At 50.8% G+C, this 17,817-nt stretch overlaps 2 protein-coding genes across 3 annotated transcripts in view; one reads left to right on the forward strand and one right to left on the reverse strand.

The window, feature by feature from the left end:
• ASTN2 (astrotactin 2) overlaps nt 1–17,817 on the forward strand; it is a 351,565-nt gene that overhangs the window by 224,549 nt on the left and 109,199 nt on the right. Inside the window, exons 14-16 of the mRNA XM_071453747.1 lie at nt 1,871–1,995; nt 2,334–2,438; nt 3,800–3,979. Of these exons, the coding sequence (XP_071309848.1) occupies nt 1,871–1,995; nt 2,334–2,438; nt 3,800–3,979 (410 nt within the window). The remainder of the gene's footprint in view (nt 1–1,870; nt 1,996–2,333; nt 2,439–3,799; nt 3,980–17,817) is intronic.
• Nucleotides 9,816–17,578, reverse strand: TRIM32 (tripartite motif containing 32). Of its 2 annotated transcripts, none has more exons than XM_071453749.1 (2): nt 17,525–17,578; nt 9,816–14,692 (listed from the first exon to the last, which is right to left on the reverse strand). In XM_071453749.1, exon 2 carries the CDS (start codon nt 14,623–14,625, stop codon nt 12,682–12,684), a length of 1,944 nt encoding a protein of 647 aa, XP_071309850.1. In that variant the 5' UTR covers nt 14,626–14,692; nt 17,525–17,578; the 3' UTR covers nt 9,816–12,681. The 2 variants fall into 2 exon arrangements, with proteins under 2 accessions (XP_071309850.1, XP_071309849.1); XM_071453748.1 differs by lacking the exon at nt 17,525–17,578 and adding an exon at nt 16,721–17,365.

A 17,817-nucleotide genomic window follows, 5' to 3' on the forward strand; every position in this document is an offset into this window, starting at 1 on the left:
GACCTGTCAGGACAGGGCAGTCCCACACCCAGGATGGCAGGCAGGCTCAGTGCATCCTGCTTTTCCATCACACTTCTCCATGGCTTTGGGATTTGGCAGCACTGATGTTTTCCCTTTTCTGCTGAGGCAGAGCAGCAGAGACACCAACATGCTTCTCCCCCTGTTCCCTACCAACTTGCTTTATTTTGCAGCCCAGTTTCCCACCACCCACACGGCTCCCAGCTCCAGCAGTAATTGCAGTTTTCCATTTGGAATTGCTGTGACAGCAAAGGGCTCAGAGCAGCAGAACATTCCACCATGGGGATCCCGTGCCCAGCGGGATCAACTGGAGATTTGTGAGCATGCTGGGAGTGAGAGGCTTTTCCCCTCAGAAAAATACAGCTCTGTTTTTCCTTTTTTGCACTGAGGCAGTGCAGAAAGTGATGCTCCTGAGATGCAGTCAGCTGCTGGTGGCTCTGAAATGGGGGTGTAGCATGAGGCAGGCTGCCTGTGCAGCCAGGGAATCATGGAATGGTTTGGGTTGGAAGGAACCTTAAAGATCATCTTGTTTCAACCTTCTGCCATGGGCAGGGACACTTTACACTAGAGCATCCAGTGTAGAACCCATCCAGTCTGGCTTTGAACACTTCCTGTGCCCCACTCATGTGTCCCTACCTTCAGATGCTCCTGTCCTGCCTGGGGGCTGGGAACATCCCCAGCCTGGTTGCACAGGGCTGTGGCTTCCTGCTCACCTCTGGTGCAGGTTGCTGTGGCCACATCTTGGCCCCACAGCAGTGGGAGGACCCCAGGGAAATGTTCCCTGAAATCAGCATCTCACTGTGCTGGGACCCATGGAGGTGGCCAGGGTGTTCCCAGTTGTGAGATGACCACAGGATGATGGATCACCCTCCCAGGGATGGGCTACAGGGGGTTAAACCAGGGTAGGTGAGTGAAATCAGCAGCTGTTTAAAGGAAAATATATTACAAAAAATGCAGCTGGGGCAGGCTGTGCCAGTCTGAACCTCCCCCAAGCTCCTGGGGCTGACCTGATTTTGCAGGAACCTCCCTTTCTTCTGCTCTGCTGCCCTTTTGTCTCCACACCTGGAGGATGCAAAGCCTCCTGGCCTATATTTTGGCTCTAAGATCAATATTTAAAATCCCCCCTCCTGTTTCCTCGGCGCAGGCGCGAGGCATTTCGCTTACCAGGGGAGGCTGGTCTCCCAGAGACCTGTCTGTTCACCATTTCAAATCATTTCCCTGCTACCCTTGTTCTAGAAACAATTCATTAGGGGCCTATTATACAATGTTTTACCTGCCAAGGTTAGAAAAGATCCTGCATGTGTGGTAAAATTGTACAGTGAGCTGTGCATGAGAGTGGTTTTTTTTTTGTGTCTGTCTGTAAAATAGACTTTTTCTGTCTTTTGGAGAGTGAGTCACTGGTGGGGGGTGAAAAATGTGGAGGTGATGATGGTGCCTGGGGAGCCCCAGCAGAGCTTGGTCACTGTCCACATGAAGATGCTGCAGGTGTGGAAAGGGGCAGTTTTGGGGTGTAGCAGCCATTCCTCTTTCCTTGCCCCTTCTCCAGGGGCCCACTTTGAAAATCTGGGCCAAACCCAGTGGCTGGGTCCCCAGGCTGAGAGCAGTTCTGTATTTCTGGAGCACTAATGGAGCTGCAGTCCCTGGGGAGCTCATTAAGCATCATCTCAGAGGGCTGCACAGCCAGGCTGGCTGGTGGGGAGGCTGCAAACCCCATCCCCTGGCAGGGCTCCTGCTCCAGGAGATGTCCCCTGTCCTCCTGCGCCGCCTGTCCTGGTGCCACCAGGGCTGCTCAGCCGCACTGCCTGGCCGTGCCCTGCATCGTTGCTTTGCAGTTGTTTTTTTCTCTCTGCAGGGAGAATAACTTCATCAAGGACTTCCCCCAGCTGGCTGATGGCCTCCTGGTGATCCCTCTGCCCGTGGAGGAGCAGTGCCGTGGTGTCCTCTCGGAGCCCCTCCCTGATCTGCAGCTCCTCACAGGTACCAGCTGCCCCCAGGGTCCAGAGCACAGGAGGGACAACCCCTTCTCCCAGCCTGGACCCCAGTGTGGCTCCTGAGGGGCTTCAGCACCCCCTTTGTGCCAGGGGCAGAAATAATCTGGGGGATGTGTGAGTCCATCCCAGCAGCATCTCCATCCCTGTGAGCAGTCACAGCCGTCCCAATGCTGCTCCAGGTACCCCAGGGCATCACCAGTGAGCTCTCCAGCCCTTCCACCACCCCGTTTCTCCCCCCCTGCAGCACCCAGCAAGGTGGGAGGGGGCATTAAGCACTCCCCAGAGCACGGTCAGCACTGTCACCTGCCTGCTTTGCCTTCGTAGGGGACATCAAGTACGACGAGGCCATGGGGTACCCCATGGTGCAGCACTGGCGGGTCAGGAGCAACCTCTACAGGGTGAAGCTGAGCTCCATCACACTCTCTGCAGGTGAGGGATTCCAGGGGCAGGGAGATGTGTCTCTGCATGGGTGAGTGGTGGTTTTCTGCCCCAAGCATCCCACTGACATTTCCCACCTCCATGTGGAAACTGAGGCAGGGAGTTTGGGCAGCAAGAGGTGAGGTCAAAGCCAGGAGGAAGCCAGTAAGCAATGAGCAGGAAGGATTTGTTTTGGAGTGTCTGCATATATCTGTATGTACAAAAAACAGTCAGTCCCTTAAAAAAGGTGGTTTCAAAAGGAACTGAAGCATTTGGAAAAGCAGGTCATATAAAGCAGGGAGTCACAGATGAAGAAGGGGTGGGTGGGAGGATCCTGCAAATGTCAAAACATTTCACTGCCACGTTTTTACAGCTACACATTTTGTTTCAGAAATGCTGAAACATTTTGTTGCGACCTGAAATGTTTTGCCTTTTCGTTTCAAAATAGCATTTTTTATTTAAAAATCAACGAGTTTTTAAATGGTGAGAGAAAGAAAAAAAAAAGGTTTAGTGCTAACAGGCTGCACAGCCCCAAAATGAAATAACCTGCTCAGAGCTGAAGAAAATATGTGGGTTCAGCTCAAAATGAATTCTTCTGGCTTTTTTATTAGAACAACCTTCTCTTTCAATAAACCAACCAACCAACCAGCCAGATAATCTCATTTTGGTGACAGCTATGACGTATTTTCTTGCAGTATGTTTTCCGTTCCAGCACTGAACCAAAACGGTGCTTTCAGCCAGCTCTAAGTGATGCTGAAGTGCTGTGGAGTCACCAGTGTCTCCAGGATATTTCACCTGCACAGAGCAGCAGGGGTCCATCATGTCCTTGTCCCATGCCAGAGGTCCCTGCTGTCCCTATGGATGTTGCTCAAGTGATGCCTTGACTTTGCACATCCACGGAGCTGCCACCAGCCCAGCCCTGCATGTCCCCCTGGGCTGTCTCCAACTTCCCTAAAAATAGTTCCCAGTTGTGCTAGGGATGGGACATCTCTGGTGCTGGATACAGCCAAGCAAAGGCCAAGCACATCCTCTGGGGAGAGTTAATGATGTGCCAGCAGGCTGAAGAGCAGAGGAGCTGGCAAGGATGGAGGTTTTGTGTGTGTTTGTGTGTATGTGTGTGTGTGTGTGTGTGCACATGTTCACATGCACATCCCTGTAAAATTACCTGAGAAATCTCTTAGGGAGAGGAATCATAGAAGGAAGTCAGAGCCACAGCCTGGGGTAATAACAGCTGGTGGATTCCAAAGGATCAGGGGCAGGCACAAGAGGAGGAACCGCACCCATGTGGGGCCTTGTATGACCTGAGCAGGAACCTCTGGGGCTCCTTTCCCCTGGGTGTTGCTGCCAGCCCACCCCCTGCCTCCCTCCCACAGGCTTTGCAAACATCCTGAAGATCCTGAACAAGGACAGCAGCCGGGAGGAGCTGCTCTCCTTCATCCAGCAGTTTGGCTCCCACTACATCGCCGAGGCGCTCTACGGCTCCGAGTTCAGCTGCACCATCCACTTCCCCAGCAAGAAGGTCCAGCAGCAGCTCTGGCTCCAGTACCAGAAAGGTGAGGAGGGTGATGGGAACGGGCAGGGGCACAAACATCAGGTGTCATGTGCTGGTTTCCACCCACCACCCCCTTTCCCATGCATACACCATCACCATGCTGGCATGGAGGCAGGAGGCTGGTCCCAAACTGAGTGCCCAGTGTCAGCTGGCACATGCCATTGCAGCATCCCTGAGCCACCCTGCCTGCTCCTGCCCTTCAGCTTCCACCCTCTGGCTCCATCCTTGCCCAAGGTGACCCCCTTCCCCACAGTGGCCCTCCCATGCCAGGGTCAGCTGATGGAGATGTGACATAAATGAGCTGTCTCAGAATGGCTTTGTTTTATTGCTTGTGACAATGACAGTCTTTAAGGAAGTGCATTAAATCAATAGCAGACTCATTGTGCTACACCATAAATAACGAGACACATCATTAAACAGGGCAATAAACTTCAGGACTTTGAAGTAATACAATTAGGTTATGTTTATAAAAACTCCCTTATCGCTGTAGCCTTCCATTTGCCAATTCATCTCTCTCCTCCAGGGACTTGGGGATATGCCCTGGATCTGATATTCTCCTATTCAAAAAAATATCTGTGGTGTATCACAGAGCCCACCTTAGGGCTGATGGTGACAGAGGTCATCAGGGCACTTGCCTCCTGCTCTGGTGGCACTGCCAGGAGCAGCCTCACCCCCTGGAACCCAGCAGAGAGAGGTGTTCTCCCACACACCACCTCCCTTGCTCTTGGCTCATTTTCTTCTCTGTTTCCCCAGTGTAGCTGGTCTTGTAAGCGTATTTATAACAGCCTGTGCTCATTTGTTTGGGTTTTAAATAGTGATAAATGAAGTTTGCCATAGCAATGCCCCTGTTTAGCAGGAGAAGGCACGTGGAGGTGGGTTGTTTATGTACTCATGGTGTTATTAATCACTTGGGAACATTCCTGCAGTCCAGGGGCATGTGTGTTGCTGGGGAGCAGACCCCATGGTCCCAGTGCCATCACCTGGGACCAAACCAAACCCAGACAAGGGTTTCTCAGGAGAATGAGAGGTGGGAATGAGAGGCAGCTGCTGCAGTCCAGGCCTGGCACAAGCATTGCTGCTGTTCCACCATGCTGGGGCCAGAGGGGACATGAGCAGTGCTTGACCTGGTGGTGAAATATCTCCCATTCCTTCAGTGCCACCTCCCCCATGTCAGGGGCAGCAGTGGCTCAGGGCTCAGGGCCACTGGGGTGGCACAGGGCCTCAGTGACAGAATAATTTCCCTTTTTAGTCCATGGTATGCAGCTGGCTGAGGTGGATCCCTCCCTCCCCACCTGGGTCCTGCCCCCATTCCTGGAGCTGTGCCTGGCTGCCCTGGCATTTGTGGGGCATCCAGAGCATCCTTTCCCAGTGCCTGTGAAGCACCAAAGCACTCATGGAACCCCAGGGATCCCCTGAGGGGTTGCATGCAATGCCTGGAGATGAACTTTTCACTCCTGATTGTGAAACATTTGGGCACCAGGTGCTGGCCCTGACCTTGTGGTTTGTGCATGGCTCCATCTGTGGCTTTGGTAGCTGGTGGGGTCAGTGAGGTTGGACTTTGGGGCTGTGGGCAATGCAGAGGTGGCCAGTGTTGTATTCAGCTCTTTGATGGCCAGAAAATGCTCTTGGAAGGACATTAAGGATGTTCAGGACTCTTGGAGAGATCAGCCTGTGGACAGAGAAAGTGTCATGGGGGAAACCCAGGGCTCTGCCCCAGGGAAATTCCAGTTAGCCAAGAGAAAGAGCTTGCTGCTCATGGTAGATGGATTTTATTCCCAACTTCTCCACTGATTTACCCTCATTTTGCCAGCGACATAAGGCAGATAGGAATAAATAGCTCCAGCTAGACAGTTCTGGATGCCTTCTCCACTCAGAACCGCTCTGGCCTGCCGGGCTCCCTGCTGCTCACCAGCCCATTCTGAGCTGCTCAGTGAGCACACATATGCATCAGCTCTAATAAATATAAAAGTAGGGCCAGAATAACTGTAATTTGTTAGTGGACAAAACAGGTCACAAGAGGAGGGAGAGAGGAGAGGCTCGAGCTGATTGGAACAGCACCAGCTCTGAGAAAAATGCACATTACGGGGTGTTTGCAGCACTGCACAGAATTATTTTAATATTTTAATCAACTTCATAAATCAATCTGCAGGCCTCAGGAGGAGGCCTCCAACAATAAAGGCACAATCTGTGCGTAGAGCCCTAATTGAAAACATGGTTCTGAAGAGAAGCTCACGCTGCTGGTGCCAGGGCAGGCTCTGGCTCTGAGCTGGCCTGGAGCTGCCCAGAGCCTGTGAGGTGGGTCAGGATCTGCAGAGCTGTCCCTCCTGCCAAGGGCGGGCACAGGGACCCATCTCTGGCCAGGGACAGCGCAGAGCAGGCAGCCTGCTCTGCCTGGGGCACTGACAAGTGTTCCCTTCCTCCTGCAGGCGGATGAGGGGGGAAATGAGGTGCCAGAGCAGCCTGCCCCTGTTCCCAAGGGTTTGCAGGAGTGAATCCTGCAATGGAGAGCCAGAGAGGCACAGTGGCAGCGCTGTGGCACAGCCAGCACTGTGCTCCTTCAGGGCAGGAGTGGGAGCATCCCCCAGGCTCCCTCACAGGAGCAGCCTCAGTCTGTGAGCACCCCAAAGCAAACTCCAATTTTACTTCATGCAGAGTGATTAAAAGCCCATTTTTTGGGCTGCTTTCTCTGGCTCTGTGCAGCCAAGCAATGCTTTAACCCATTGAGTGGCCTCCAAGCAGGGACCTTGAGATGGACCCAGCCATTGATCTGTGCCATGGGAGCCTGCATTGCTTTTCTTCCCTGGTGGAGCCAGCATTTAACACTGATGGTGCCTCATTAAGTTGGTAGCAGTTGTGTGAGGACCTTCATTTGGCAGGTGGGACAAACATGATGTCCCCAGCCAGCTCCAGCTGTGTGTAAGAATGTGCTGAGCCTGGTGGGATGGAGGGAACAGCTTTGTCACAGTGGTGCTGTGGATTTCTGGAGAAACCAGTGTGGAGAACACCCTGGAGTGCTGGCTGCTGCACAGCAGTGCCTCCATGGCATCCACACTTCTTCTTTTTCTCCATTCTGCCCCCACAGTCACTAGGTTGGGGTGGATGAGGTGCTGGGAGATGACACAGCCAGGACAGCTGACCCAAACTGGGTCATTCCTCACCACACAGTGCCATAATGATAAACATGGAGGTGGAGGCTGGGAGTCACCCCACCTCAGAGACTCAGAAATTGTACATCAGGGAAGAGAGTGATCCCTCCACCCAGCAAATCCCCCTGCTGGGAACCACTTCATTCTCTGATAAAAGTTCATAGAGAGCTGGTTGGTCTGTGGTTCCTCGTTCTGGCTGCTGAGGAGAAGAAGAGCTTGCTTAGGGAAGAGGAAGATCTGCTCTGAGAGCAAAATCTGACAGCCCTGGTGAGATTTCTGCAAGAGCTGTTGCAGTTTGCTTATTCCCACTGGAGAAGGCCAGCTGGGAAGCAGGAAGGGATGCTGATGGCTCAGGATGTGTGTGCCTGGGTGGGGAGATCCAGAGGGTTTCACTGCCCAGCTCTGAGGTTACTCTAGGTCTGCAGTGAGGGAAATGTTTGTTTTTCTTGAATTTCCTATGATCTCTAGATAGAGTTTCCTTGGCTGAGGTTCCCTGGCCATGTTGAATGCTCAGCCAGCTCAGCCTGTGGCTGCTGCAGATGGGAGAGATGCTCATGTTCCCTCTCAGTAATCGATCATTTATAGGAATAGTCCATGGAGAGGCTCTGTTCTGGCAGGTCCTGTCACATTCCCTGAGCCTTTCTGCCCCCTGCCCTCCCCGGTATTTGCTTCTCTTCTCTTGGAAAACACTCCATGAACTGCATTTACCTGTAAGAGATCACAGCTTTCATGCTTTCTTGTGAACTCAGCAGTTTTGACAGGAGATTTCACAAATATCCTTCACAAAATTAAGGACAGCGCCTGGAGCTCTGCTAAAACAGCAGTCCATATTCCTCTGAGTGAAGCCTGTGGCTCCCTCCTGTCCTTTCAAGGCTCCATTTGTCTCCCTTCAGGTCTGATACTGCCATTAACACAATTAAGATTGAACTAGTCCACAGGAACCTTTAGTTTTCCTTTCCTAGATGCAATCAGGTGCATTAAGAAAGCTGTAAAGCTACTTTTTAGCTGTTAAAGGACATAATGGGTTTCCCTTATATGTGCTTGGTCAGAAGTAGAACACAGAATTTCCCTGGTTTTGAGATCTGTCCCTATGTACAACCATTCTATTACCTTTTTAACACTCTTAATTGCTTGGTTTATGTCATTATTTCAAACCCTCAGATTTCAACATTTTGTTCAGAGGAGGTACAAACAATCTAGCTGGTTGTCATGAAATTTAGTTTAGACTAAAACATGTGCTGTGAGTAAGTCTGCTAAATGACCTTATGCACTTCTCATTGTAATCCAGAATTGCCAGGCAAGTTGAGTAATTAGTTGTGCAAAATGAAATAACTTTAAATCCTCACATTGAGTAATGACCCAGAAAAATCACTTAAGCTATACAATAGGAACAACTCAAAGCATCTGGCTTTATTTTCACTTTTGTAGCTCTACCCTCTGATGAGGAACAGGCTCTGCTCCTCATCCCTTCATTCCCTGGCTCCTGGTTTTGCCCAGAACAATGTCCATGGCTCAGCTGTTCTGCCCTAAGAAATCAGAACTTGTGATAATCTACAGGGTAGGTCTAACAGCACCACATGAGGGTTGAATGATGTTTGATAAACCAGAAATCCGTACCTGTTTAAAGAGCTGAGCTGAGCCCAAGTGATGAAATCTTTCACCCAGATCAGCCAGGTGGCTGCAAAGGGAGGGGAAGGGAAAACCTGCTGAGGAAATGTCCCTGCTGACCATCCAGGAGCCCCTCTGGCAGCTCCACTGGCACCATCTGAGCTACAACCCCCACACTCAGTCACAGCAGGTTTCCTCACCAGCTCAGCTCCCATGGCAGAGTTTTGATCTAAAAATAATTTAGTCGTGGTGCAACATCAGAAGAACAGCCTGAGCTGGTGCCTCCAAGGAGGGGGACTACAAACAGAGGAAACCCAGGTGTTTTAAACCCTCACAGTGTAAAGTCTGAGGTTTTCTAGGTGAGCCCATGGCTCCTGATGTGTCCACTCACCTGGCTGTGTCACCACAGGCCCCCATTGGCAGACCATGGATGAGCCAGGGACACAGGCAGTAGATTACTCACAGGACCTGTTTTAAACTAAATTTCATGACAACCAGCTAGATTGTTTGTACCTCCTCTGAACAAAATGTTGAAATCTGAGGGTTTGAAATAATGACATAAACCAAGCAATTAAGAGTGTTAAAAAGGTAATAGAGTGGTTGTACACAGGGACAGATCTCAAAAGCAGGGAAATTCTGTGTGTTCTACTTCTGACCAAGCACACCCATTATGTCCTTTAACAGCTAAAAAGTAGCTTTACAGCTTTCTTAATGCACCTGATTGCATCTAGGAAAGGAAAACTAAAGGTTCCTGCAGACCAGGCTCCCAAATATAACTGAGCTCCCAGAGCCAGTGAACTCAAACCAGGCTTCTAAAACATCAGGTGACAAGGGAGATACTGCCCCTGAGGCAGTGTGAGTTAAGGTACAAAACCAAAGCATTTGTTTATAAAGGTGGGTAGGGAAGTGTCAGGAAAAGTTCCACGAGCCTGCCAGGATCAGATTTCTCCTTGGCAACCTGACACATAAAAGGGTCTTGTAGCCACTGTGTTCCCAATCGAATCCCTGCTGGCTGTAAAATCCAATCTGCCACCGAGGGGAGAAGATGAAGTGTTTTAATAAGAAAATGAGCCGTTTGCAATGCACTTTTAATTGGATCAATTTTTCCTTTATTACACAATCTTTAAAAACCAAACACATACGTATGACCAGACGAGCTCTTCCTCCAGATACAGAGCAGGAGCCAAACTATTTCAACATAATCCTTAATTACTCCATTTCACCTCGTTTGGCAGATGATCATGACACTGTGTGGGAGCACCACAGCAAGCAGAGCTCTGTAAAATCATCTCAGTCGAGTTTTTTCAGGGGATGTGCAGACCCTAGGTGAGGGACAGCAGATTTTCTTTTTCCCTTTTCTCCTTGAAATCTCAGACTGGAAGAGCTGCAGGCAAGACAGAGCCCCAGGCGCTGACTGCAGTGTCCTGGCCCACCAGTGCCTCACAGGGTGGTGTTATTTTTCTTAATCCTCTGAGTGAGAAACAGATGACAGACACTTTGTTTGAACTCTGTAACCAGGAACAGGCTGGAGTAACCAACTGCTCAGTTTACTGCACCAGCTTTTAATTTTTTCTTTTAATTTTTTATTTTTTTTTTTCAAGCACTCCAGGAAATGTTATTGCTAGTAGTTGTGCTGTTTGTTGCAAAAAAAAAAAAATAAAATCCATGGGAACAGAAAATTACAGAGGTACATATTATCATAGATAATATTGCTTTAATTATTCAGGTCCACAGTAGTCTCCTGTGTGGAGCAGTTTTTGGAAGCAGGAGAAATGTTTAAAAGAAACCAGAAGGAGAGGAGCTGCCACTGCCATAAAATTGGAAAAATGCCTTCAGTTACAATGTCATGAACTGCAGCACAGCCCAGTAATCATCATCACTTCCCCAGAACACATATTCAAGATGAGAAAGGCTCCTCAAATTGCTGTCACATGCCTTGGGCAACTGCCCCCTCCCACCAAAAAAGAGAAGCAGAGAATGTGAATAGCAATGTAAAAGCTGGTAGCCTTGGCAAGCACACGGAGCAGCTCAGGAGGGAAGGGGAGCTGGGTCCCCTGGGCTGCCTCAGCACCACCAACCACCTCATGTCTCAGCTCCCTTCTCCACAAGCTTTCTCCAGTACATTATAGCAGGAGAAATTGGAAGCTGCCCTGATGGAAGTCCCATCACACAGCTGTGTTTGTGTGCTCTCTCCTTCAGCACTGGCTGAGCACAACAGAGGGAAAAAAAACCACCCAAATCCCACCAAAATCTGGTTCCAGCATTTTTTCTGCAATCCCTTTAACTGCCAAACATTCAGCTAGAGCAGCAGCAGCTCACCAACCTGTTTCCCTTTGCTGTTTCAGCAGGGAAAAGTATATGGGCTAAAAAAAAAAAAATCACCTGTTGCAAACATGTTGTAGGACAAGTAGCAAACAATTTGCTGGAGCATGGCAGCCACTATAAAATCAGCTTTTATATTGTCTGTCGTGGCCCCAAATTTGCAACTACACTGTTGATGGCAACAAATAAATGCACTGCAGTGTAACTATTATCTGTGGCAGATTAACATGCTACCACTGTGCCCTATTTAAATGCATCTTTCCTTCAATAAACTATTCTGGGCGAGCAGCACCACACTGAGGTACGCATTTATCAGCCAGGAGAGCAGCTCTGTGGGGGCCTTGGTTCACACAGCTGCAGTTTTGTGCTTCATTTGGCCCAAAGCCTTGATGAGCAGAAATGCTGGTTCCTGCTGGTGTCGTGGAAAAAAAGAATTATAAAAAAGAAAAAAAAAATAATCTGAGGAATGTATGTTTTGCTGTGCAAGGGAAAGAAAGGCAGTGCACCAATGGATGTGCTTCCAAACCTTAAAAAAACAGAAGTGAAACAGTCCCCCCTGCCCATCCTTATCTCAGAAGTGAGTAACTTGCACAGAGGAGGTGCAGATGAGTGGAAAGCTATTGCTAAATGCAGTGGTCTGGAATGCAGAGTAGTGAAGTGCAGGTGAACATACAATACGTTGCATTTAATCTCATTTCCTACAATCTCCCAGTCTTTTTCCCCCAGCTCTTCCCCCCTTCCCCAGGAAGTTTTAGATACCAGATAGACCTTCCAAAGAGAGTTTCCAGGACACATTTAATAATAAAACAACAGTAAATAGCAACCCTAGATTTCCCCTCTTTTTCTTTTTTTTCTCCAGCCCCCTCCCTTTTTACCCCCTTCTATCTAGCAGAACTCTGATTAGTAATAAAACCCCTGTCTTCTTACAACTCAGGAATAAAGAGGGCAATTTCCTGGCTCAGCTCGGTCTCCCACGATTGCACAGTACTCACTTCACACAGAACAGACACAATTCACAAATGGCACGACGGGGCAATCTCCTGAACACCAGAAAAATGGGAGAGACAACCCTGCCTCGTCAGGGTGGAAGCAAAGCTTCATCTCCGTGCAGCTGAAGTGGCCATTTCGTTTTATGCAGTGCTGCAAGCACAAATTGCTCTCTCTAGGAGTTGCCCAGACAACTGCTACCCAGTTCCTTGCAAGTGCCACAGGATTGCCTCTGCTAGTTCTCTAAGGGAAGGTGATTTAGAGCAGTCAGTCAGTGTTTATGGCACAAAGAAAGACACAATGGTTGAAGCTGGAAGTGTAGGAGATGTGTGGCATAAGGAGGTGAAGAGGTTTATGGAGTGCCTAGTCACAAGAACCAAGACTGCAAGGGATGGATCCTTTCCATCACGCTTGTTCTTATTTGTAGGGATTTTATATAAAAAAGAAGAAGAAAAAGCAGACCACCACCACCACCACAAAAGCTATTTTGTTTCTAAACACAGAACATGATGACCTCTATGCCAAATCTCCTTCAGCTATGGCACAATCTTCCTGAAGGCTTGACACTGGTTCCCGTTGGATTGCAAGGAGGCTGCAAAAATCTCCACTGCCAAGACAGGCTTTGCTTGCAACCAAGCCTTTAAGGGGTGGAGTATCTTCTCTGGTGGTAACTGTAGATCTTAATGCAATGATCCCAACAGTCCAGCACCAGCAGCTGCCCTTTGGGAGTAACAGCAATACCCACGGGGCAGGTGAGTCCCTCCCGGATCAGGATGTTGTAGCCGCCTCCTTTAGGAAAATGCAGGATTTCCTTACGACTGCTGTCAGCCACGATCAGGTCTCCCCTGGAATCAACGCACATCCCGGCAATGCACCTGAAATCCTCATTCTCAGAGAAGAAATGGCTGATCTGGCGTCCCAGCTGCCCATCCGGGCCGACGGAGCCGATGGAGAAGCCTCCTTCCAAGTGGTGCTCGTACTGCCGGTTCTCCAGGTTGAGCCCCAGCCCCTGAGTGAAGTAAATGGTCCCTTCAGCATCGCAGGTGACAAACTTGGGGCGCACAGCACTGCACAGGCAGCTGTACTTTACCACCCCCACGCCACGGTCCACGGTGAAGCACCAGAGCTTGCCCCCTTCCACGTCGGTGACCACGAACTGGCCCGAGGGCAGCGCGGCGATGCCCCAGGGCTTGCTCAGCTGGCTGCGGTGACACGCCACGCAGTGGCCGTCCATGGTGTACACCTTGACAGAGTTGTCGTAGCTGTCTGTCACGCCAATCAGCCCGTGGCAGTTCATGGTGACGGAAAGAGGGGTCAAGTTGGGCAAGTCTGCTCCAAGGAAACTCAGCACGAAGCTGTCGATGCCGCTGGGGCTCCGGCGGATCTCCTTCAGGAAGCCCTTGCGGGTAAAAACCTGGATTCGGAAGTTGCCCCGGTCTGCCACGAGCACCTCGCCTTGGCTGGTGACGTGCAGGCTCACAGGGAGGTTGAACATCCCTGGCAGGCTGCCCTTGGAGCCCATCTTCTTGATGAAGGAACACTGCTGGATGCTGGTGGCTGCTTCAGGCATCCTTGGCTTGGCTGGCGAGGAATGGGGCGTGCAGCTGGGCTCCTCCTGCACCAGGTCAGGCTCCCTAAACGGTACAAAGGAGGATGCTGCGTTTTCCATGAGGGATTCCTCCACGTTAACGGTGCGGGGTTTCTTCACCACCTGCCCGATCTGCAGTGGTCCCACGTGGCTCACCTTAAGGAGTTCCACCTCTTGGAGAGTCAGCTCCCTTGGGAGAGTGTTTGTCAGTTCTGGCTCTTCCTCATCCCCTGCCTCCTCCAGGAGAGCTATATCCCCCTGCTTTATTTTGGCAAGGAAATAGTCACAGCGAGACATTATCTGCACTTCTGCTAAATTCAGCAGGTAAGCCTGCTCTTCCATCACCTGGTTATTTATCTTCTCCACTTCAGTCAAAGAGGTGGTGAAGAACTTGCGTGACCTGGCCAGTTCTTCCTGGATCTTGCGCTCCTCTTTGCTGTACTCCTGCAGAACCGCTTTGTATCTGGATTGCAGGTCCCTTGAAACATCCTCCAGAGCAGCTTTCCTTTTCTGCAGATCACCCATAAGCTCCCGAAGCCTGGCAAGCCTCGTTCCAAATTCCCTCCTACGCTCCTCAGCAGCCTCTTTGATAGCCATGACTCTGTGTCCTGGGGGCACGTGCGAAGCCTCCTTGCACGGCTCACACAAAACCAAGCTACAGCTCTTGCAAAAGTGTCTTGGCAGCCTCCTCCCGCAGACCTTGCACATGAGGAGTCCCACCACTTCCCCCAGGCCGGCCGTGTCGATGATCTTCAGCACCGTGAGGTTGTCGGTGAGCTGAGCCAAGCTGGTGATCCGTGTGATCTTGCTGCAGAAGGGGCACCGGATCCCGTTGATGCTGTTTGCCAGGAGCTTCTCCAGGCACTGCTTGCAGATGGTGTGCCCACAGTGCAGCAGTTTGGGCCTCAGGTGCTCCTCGGTGAAGGACTCCATGCAGATGGGGCACTCCAGGACCTCTCGCAGCGCGTCCGAGTTGAGATAAGGGGCGGCAGCCATGGTGCTCCAAGGCAGCTCTATCCAGCACAGTGCCTTGTGCTCACATCTATTCCAAGGTGCTCTGATTCTGTCCAGGAAGAAAAAAGGGAAATGTGATTTATGTCACCACCAGCAGTTATGTATAAATGCAATTTATTTCTGACTTATCGCCTAACCCTGCAGAAAAAGAAACCCAGTTAGGTTTTCCATGTTGGGAAGGAAAGATTAGTCATAGCTAATCTCAGGGTGGGCAAATTTCAAAACTAACTTGCAGCTCCCAGTGCGATGAATTATTCACTTGCAAAATTTGTAAAGTAGCATTGAAAGAAGTGTAATGGCACCAATATGGAAGCCCAGTAGATATTGATGACTGAATCATCTCCTCATGGTGCCCATCTCCTGCTGCCAAGCCTCTGAGTTTACATAATTTACTGAAACCCAGGGAGATTAAACCAGGCATTCAAAATGCTGCACATCAAAGAAGGAACCAGATGGTGCGATGCTTTAGGACATTAATAGATCACCTCTGGAGACCTGCATTCAGATGTGACATCAGATACCAACAAAATGAATGTGCCTGGTTCACTCTGCTTTGCTAGAGAGCCAAAACACATTTTCAAGGTTTCATACATTTGCTTTCATAGAGGAAGTGAAAGTAGCAGGAATGCTCTGTCAGCTTCTGCTCGTTCTGGGGGTGACTGTGCACACTGAAAACACACAGAGAAGGTTTGATGCCAGTGCATCTCAGTAACCTCTGCCATGCTGCACCATGCTTCATGCCAATTAAACACAGCTCAGGCAGGTATTAGCAATAATGGAGCTAACAGACAACTCCAAACATCTGAACTCCAAACATACTCCCAGTGTTCACTATTAGCTCCTGAACTCAGCTTAACTGCATTTAATTTCTCCTCGTTTCACAATCTCACAATGTTGACCTCGTTCTTGTCCCCTGGTTCAGTTTTACACCACTCTGGTTGCTGTTCAGCTTCAATCCAGGTTTCTCCACCCTCACATCCCTCCCAGCAGGGAGCAGATCCCAGCAGCTCTCCTGCCAAAGCAGCCATCCATTCAAAAGGAACAGAACAGGGCTCACATCATTAAGTTATTATTCACTAGACTGGGTTTCAAATCCTTTGTTATTGTACTGCTTAGCCACTAAAAAATAGGGAAGAAAACCTTTCTCCTAGGGAAGAGGAGGAGGAGAAGGAAGTAGTGAAGTCTTTGAAATGAAGAGACAGTGGCAGAGGGATGTGAACACACAGCTCTCTCTGAGCAATGGCTGCATGCACACAGCATTCTCACTTCCCTGCTGGGCCTGCTGCCTTTCTCTTTGGGAAAGATTCTATGTATTTCAGTTTGCTGTGTGCTCCTGTGCAGAAAAACAGCTGCAAGGAAGAAAAGTTCTTTATGCTCATACAGAAAAGAAAGCCCCCTAATTTTAATTTGTCAGCTGCAGTTCGGAATCATTAAAGCCTGTATTTCAGGAAGGGATTCAGTGGCATGGCAGAATCTCCTGGCACCATGCTGGGATCAGCTCAACAGTGGCAGGTTGAGTAGCATGGCCCTGGCCCTGGGGAAGCAGAAACCTGGGCACTGCCATGGAGAACAGAAACCTTGCTCTGAGGGAGGAAAAATCTATGATTTAAAATGGTTTTTCAAAATGAAACACAGGATACCAGGTTCATCATTCTTACTTTCCTTGGAAACACGTCAAAAGACTGGCTTAGGGAAGGACAAGGGAGCAGCACAGGCACCAAATACTGAGTTACATTAAAAGCTGCCTTTAAAACAAGTATTTTCATTAAAGAACAACGGCAGATGGGATTTTAAGTCAGGTTGGGCTTTTAGAGAGCTGATTTGTATGACATTCTTTTCATATATAACCCCCTTTATCAGAATGTCAGCATGCCCTCAGTAATGGGACATTATTTTTTCCTTTTATCTCCCTCTCACACTCGGCTGTGCCTCCATGGAAGTTTCCTTAACAGCGAGTTGTTCTTGCATGTCGGTCCCTCCCGGGGCAGTTCCTCTGACGCAGAGCAGGGTATTACAGAAAGCCTCAGCTGAGGATCAAGCCATAAACCCGTGAATTATGCCAGTTTGGTTTCCTTACATTCGGAAGAAATTTCCTGCCGTGGTTTCTCTTGTCACCCGGTAGTTTTTAGTGAGCGCTTGCGGTGAGAACACCGGCTTCACTTGTAATTCAGAGCTCGTGCCATTAATGAGGGAAAATAATGGGGTAATGCTGCAAAATAAGCGCTGCTGACAGGAGTTATCACAACAACAAAACCAGCAGGACAACCCCTCGGTTTGGGGGGGGGTTTCAGTGAAAAATCCAAGGGTTTGTGTTGGAAGGACCTTAACCTTGGCCTGATCGAACCCTGGCCATGGGCAGGGGGAACGCGTTGGGGGGGGGGGGGGGGGGGTTAACTGAAAAATCCAAGGGTTTGGTTGGAAGGACCTTAACGTTGGCATGATCGCAGCCCTGCCATGGGGAACACGTTCCACCAGCCCGGCCAGCCCGGCCCTGGGCACTGCAGGGATGGGGCGGCCATGGAGTGAGTGCCCGGTGCTGCTGTCTGACCGCACAGAGCACACGCCCAGCTCCGTGTGCCCGCGGCCGTGCTGGCTCAATGGCAGCGGGGCGGGCGAGGCTCGGTGCGGGCCCCCTCTGCCGCTGCTGCCGGGGGGGGACGGGGCAAGGCGGCCCCCTCGCTCCTACCGCTCAGCGCGGCGGAGCGCGGCCCGGTGCCCCCCTTCCATCCCCTCCATTCCATTCCATCCCCTCCATGCCATTCCCTTCCATCCCCATCCCGTCCCGCCCGTCCCCTCACGCCGCCCGCCCGGGGGTCCCGCCGTGCCCGCCCCGCCCTGCAGGGGGCGCCGCCGCCGCCGCGGCCCCGCGCGCGCTCCTCACCTGCCGCCGCTCCGGGCCGCGCCGCTCCCGGCGTGCGCCGCGCGCCGCGCGTCACGTGAGCGCGCCCGCGGGGCCTGCCGGGAGTTGGAGTCCGGGGCTGGCTGTGGGATGGGGGGAGGGACACCGGGGGGACACCGGGGGGACCGCGACACCGGCACCGGTACAGGGGGGCTGCGGCGGAGGGGACGGGCCGCGGGATGGAGCTCGGTCTGCCGGGCCTGTGCTGCGGCTCGTGGTGAAAGGAAAGGTTAAAAGTAACAAAGGGAAAGCAGGAATGTCTTTTCGGATTTGTT

The sequence above is a fragment of the Agelaius tricolor genome, unplaced genomic scaffold (genome assembly GCF_023055355.1).
Source record: "Agelaius tricolor isolate 1412-34295 unplaced genomic scaffold, bAgeTri1.0.p SCAF_37, whole genome shotgun sequence".
Classification (NCBI taxonomy): Eukaryota; Metazoa; Chordata; class Aves; order Passeriformes; family Icteridae; genus Agelaius; species Agelaius tricolor.

Excerpts from the sequence above, each read along its gene's own strand:
- TRIM32 (XM_071453748.1), bottom strand. The coding sequence starts at position 17,082 with ATGCCAACGTTAAGGTCCTTCCAACCAAACCCTTGGATTTTTCAGTTA. Across the intron at positions 14,693-16,720 it reads GCAGGAAATTTCTTCCGAAT|AATCAGAGCACCTTGGAATA; the intron begins GTAAGGAAACCA and ends CTTCCTGGACAG.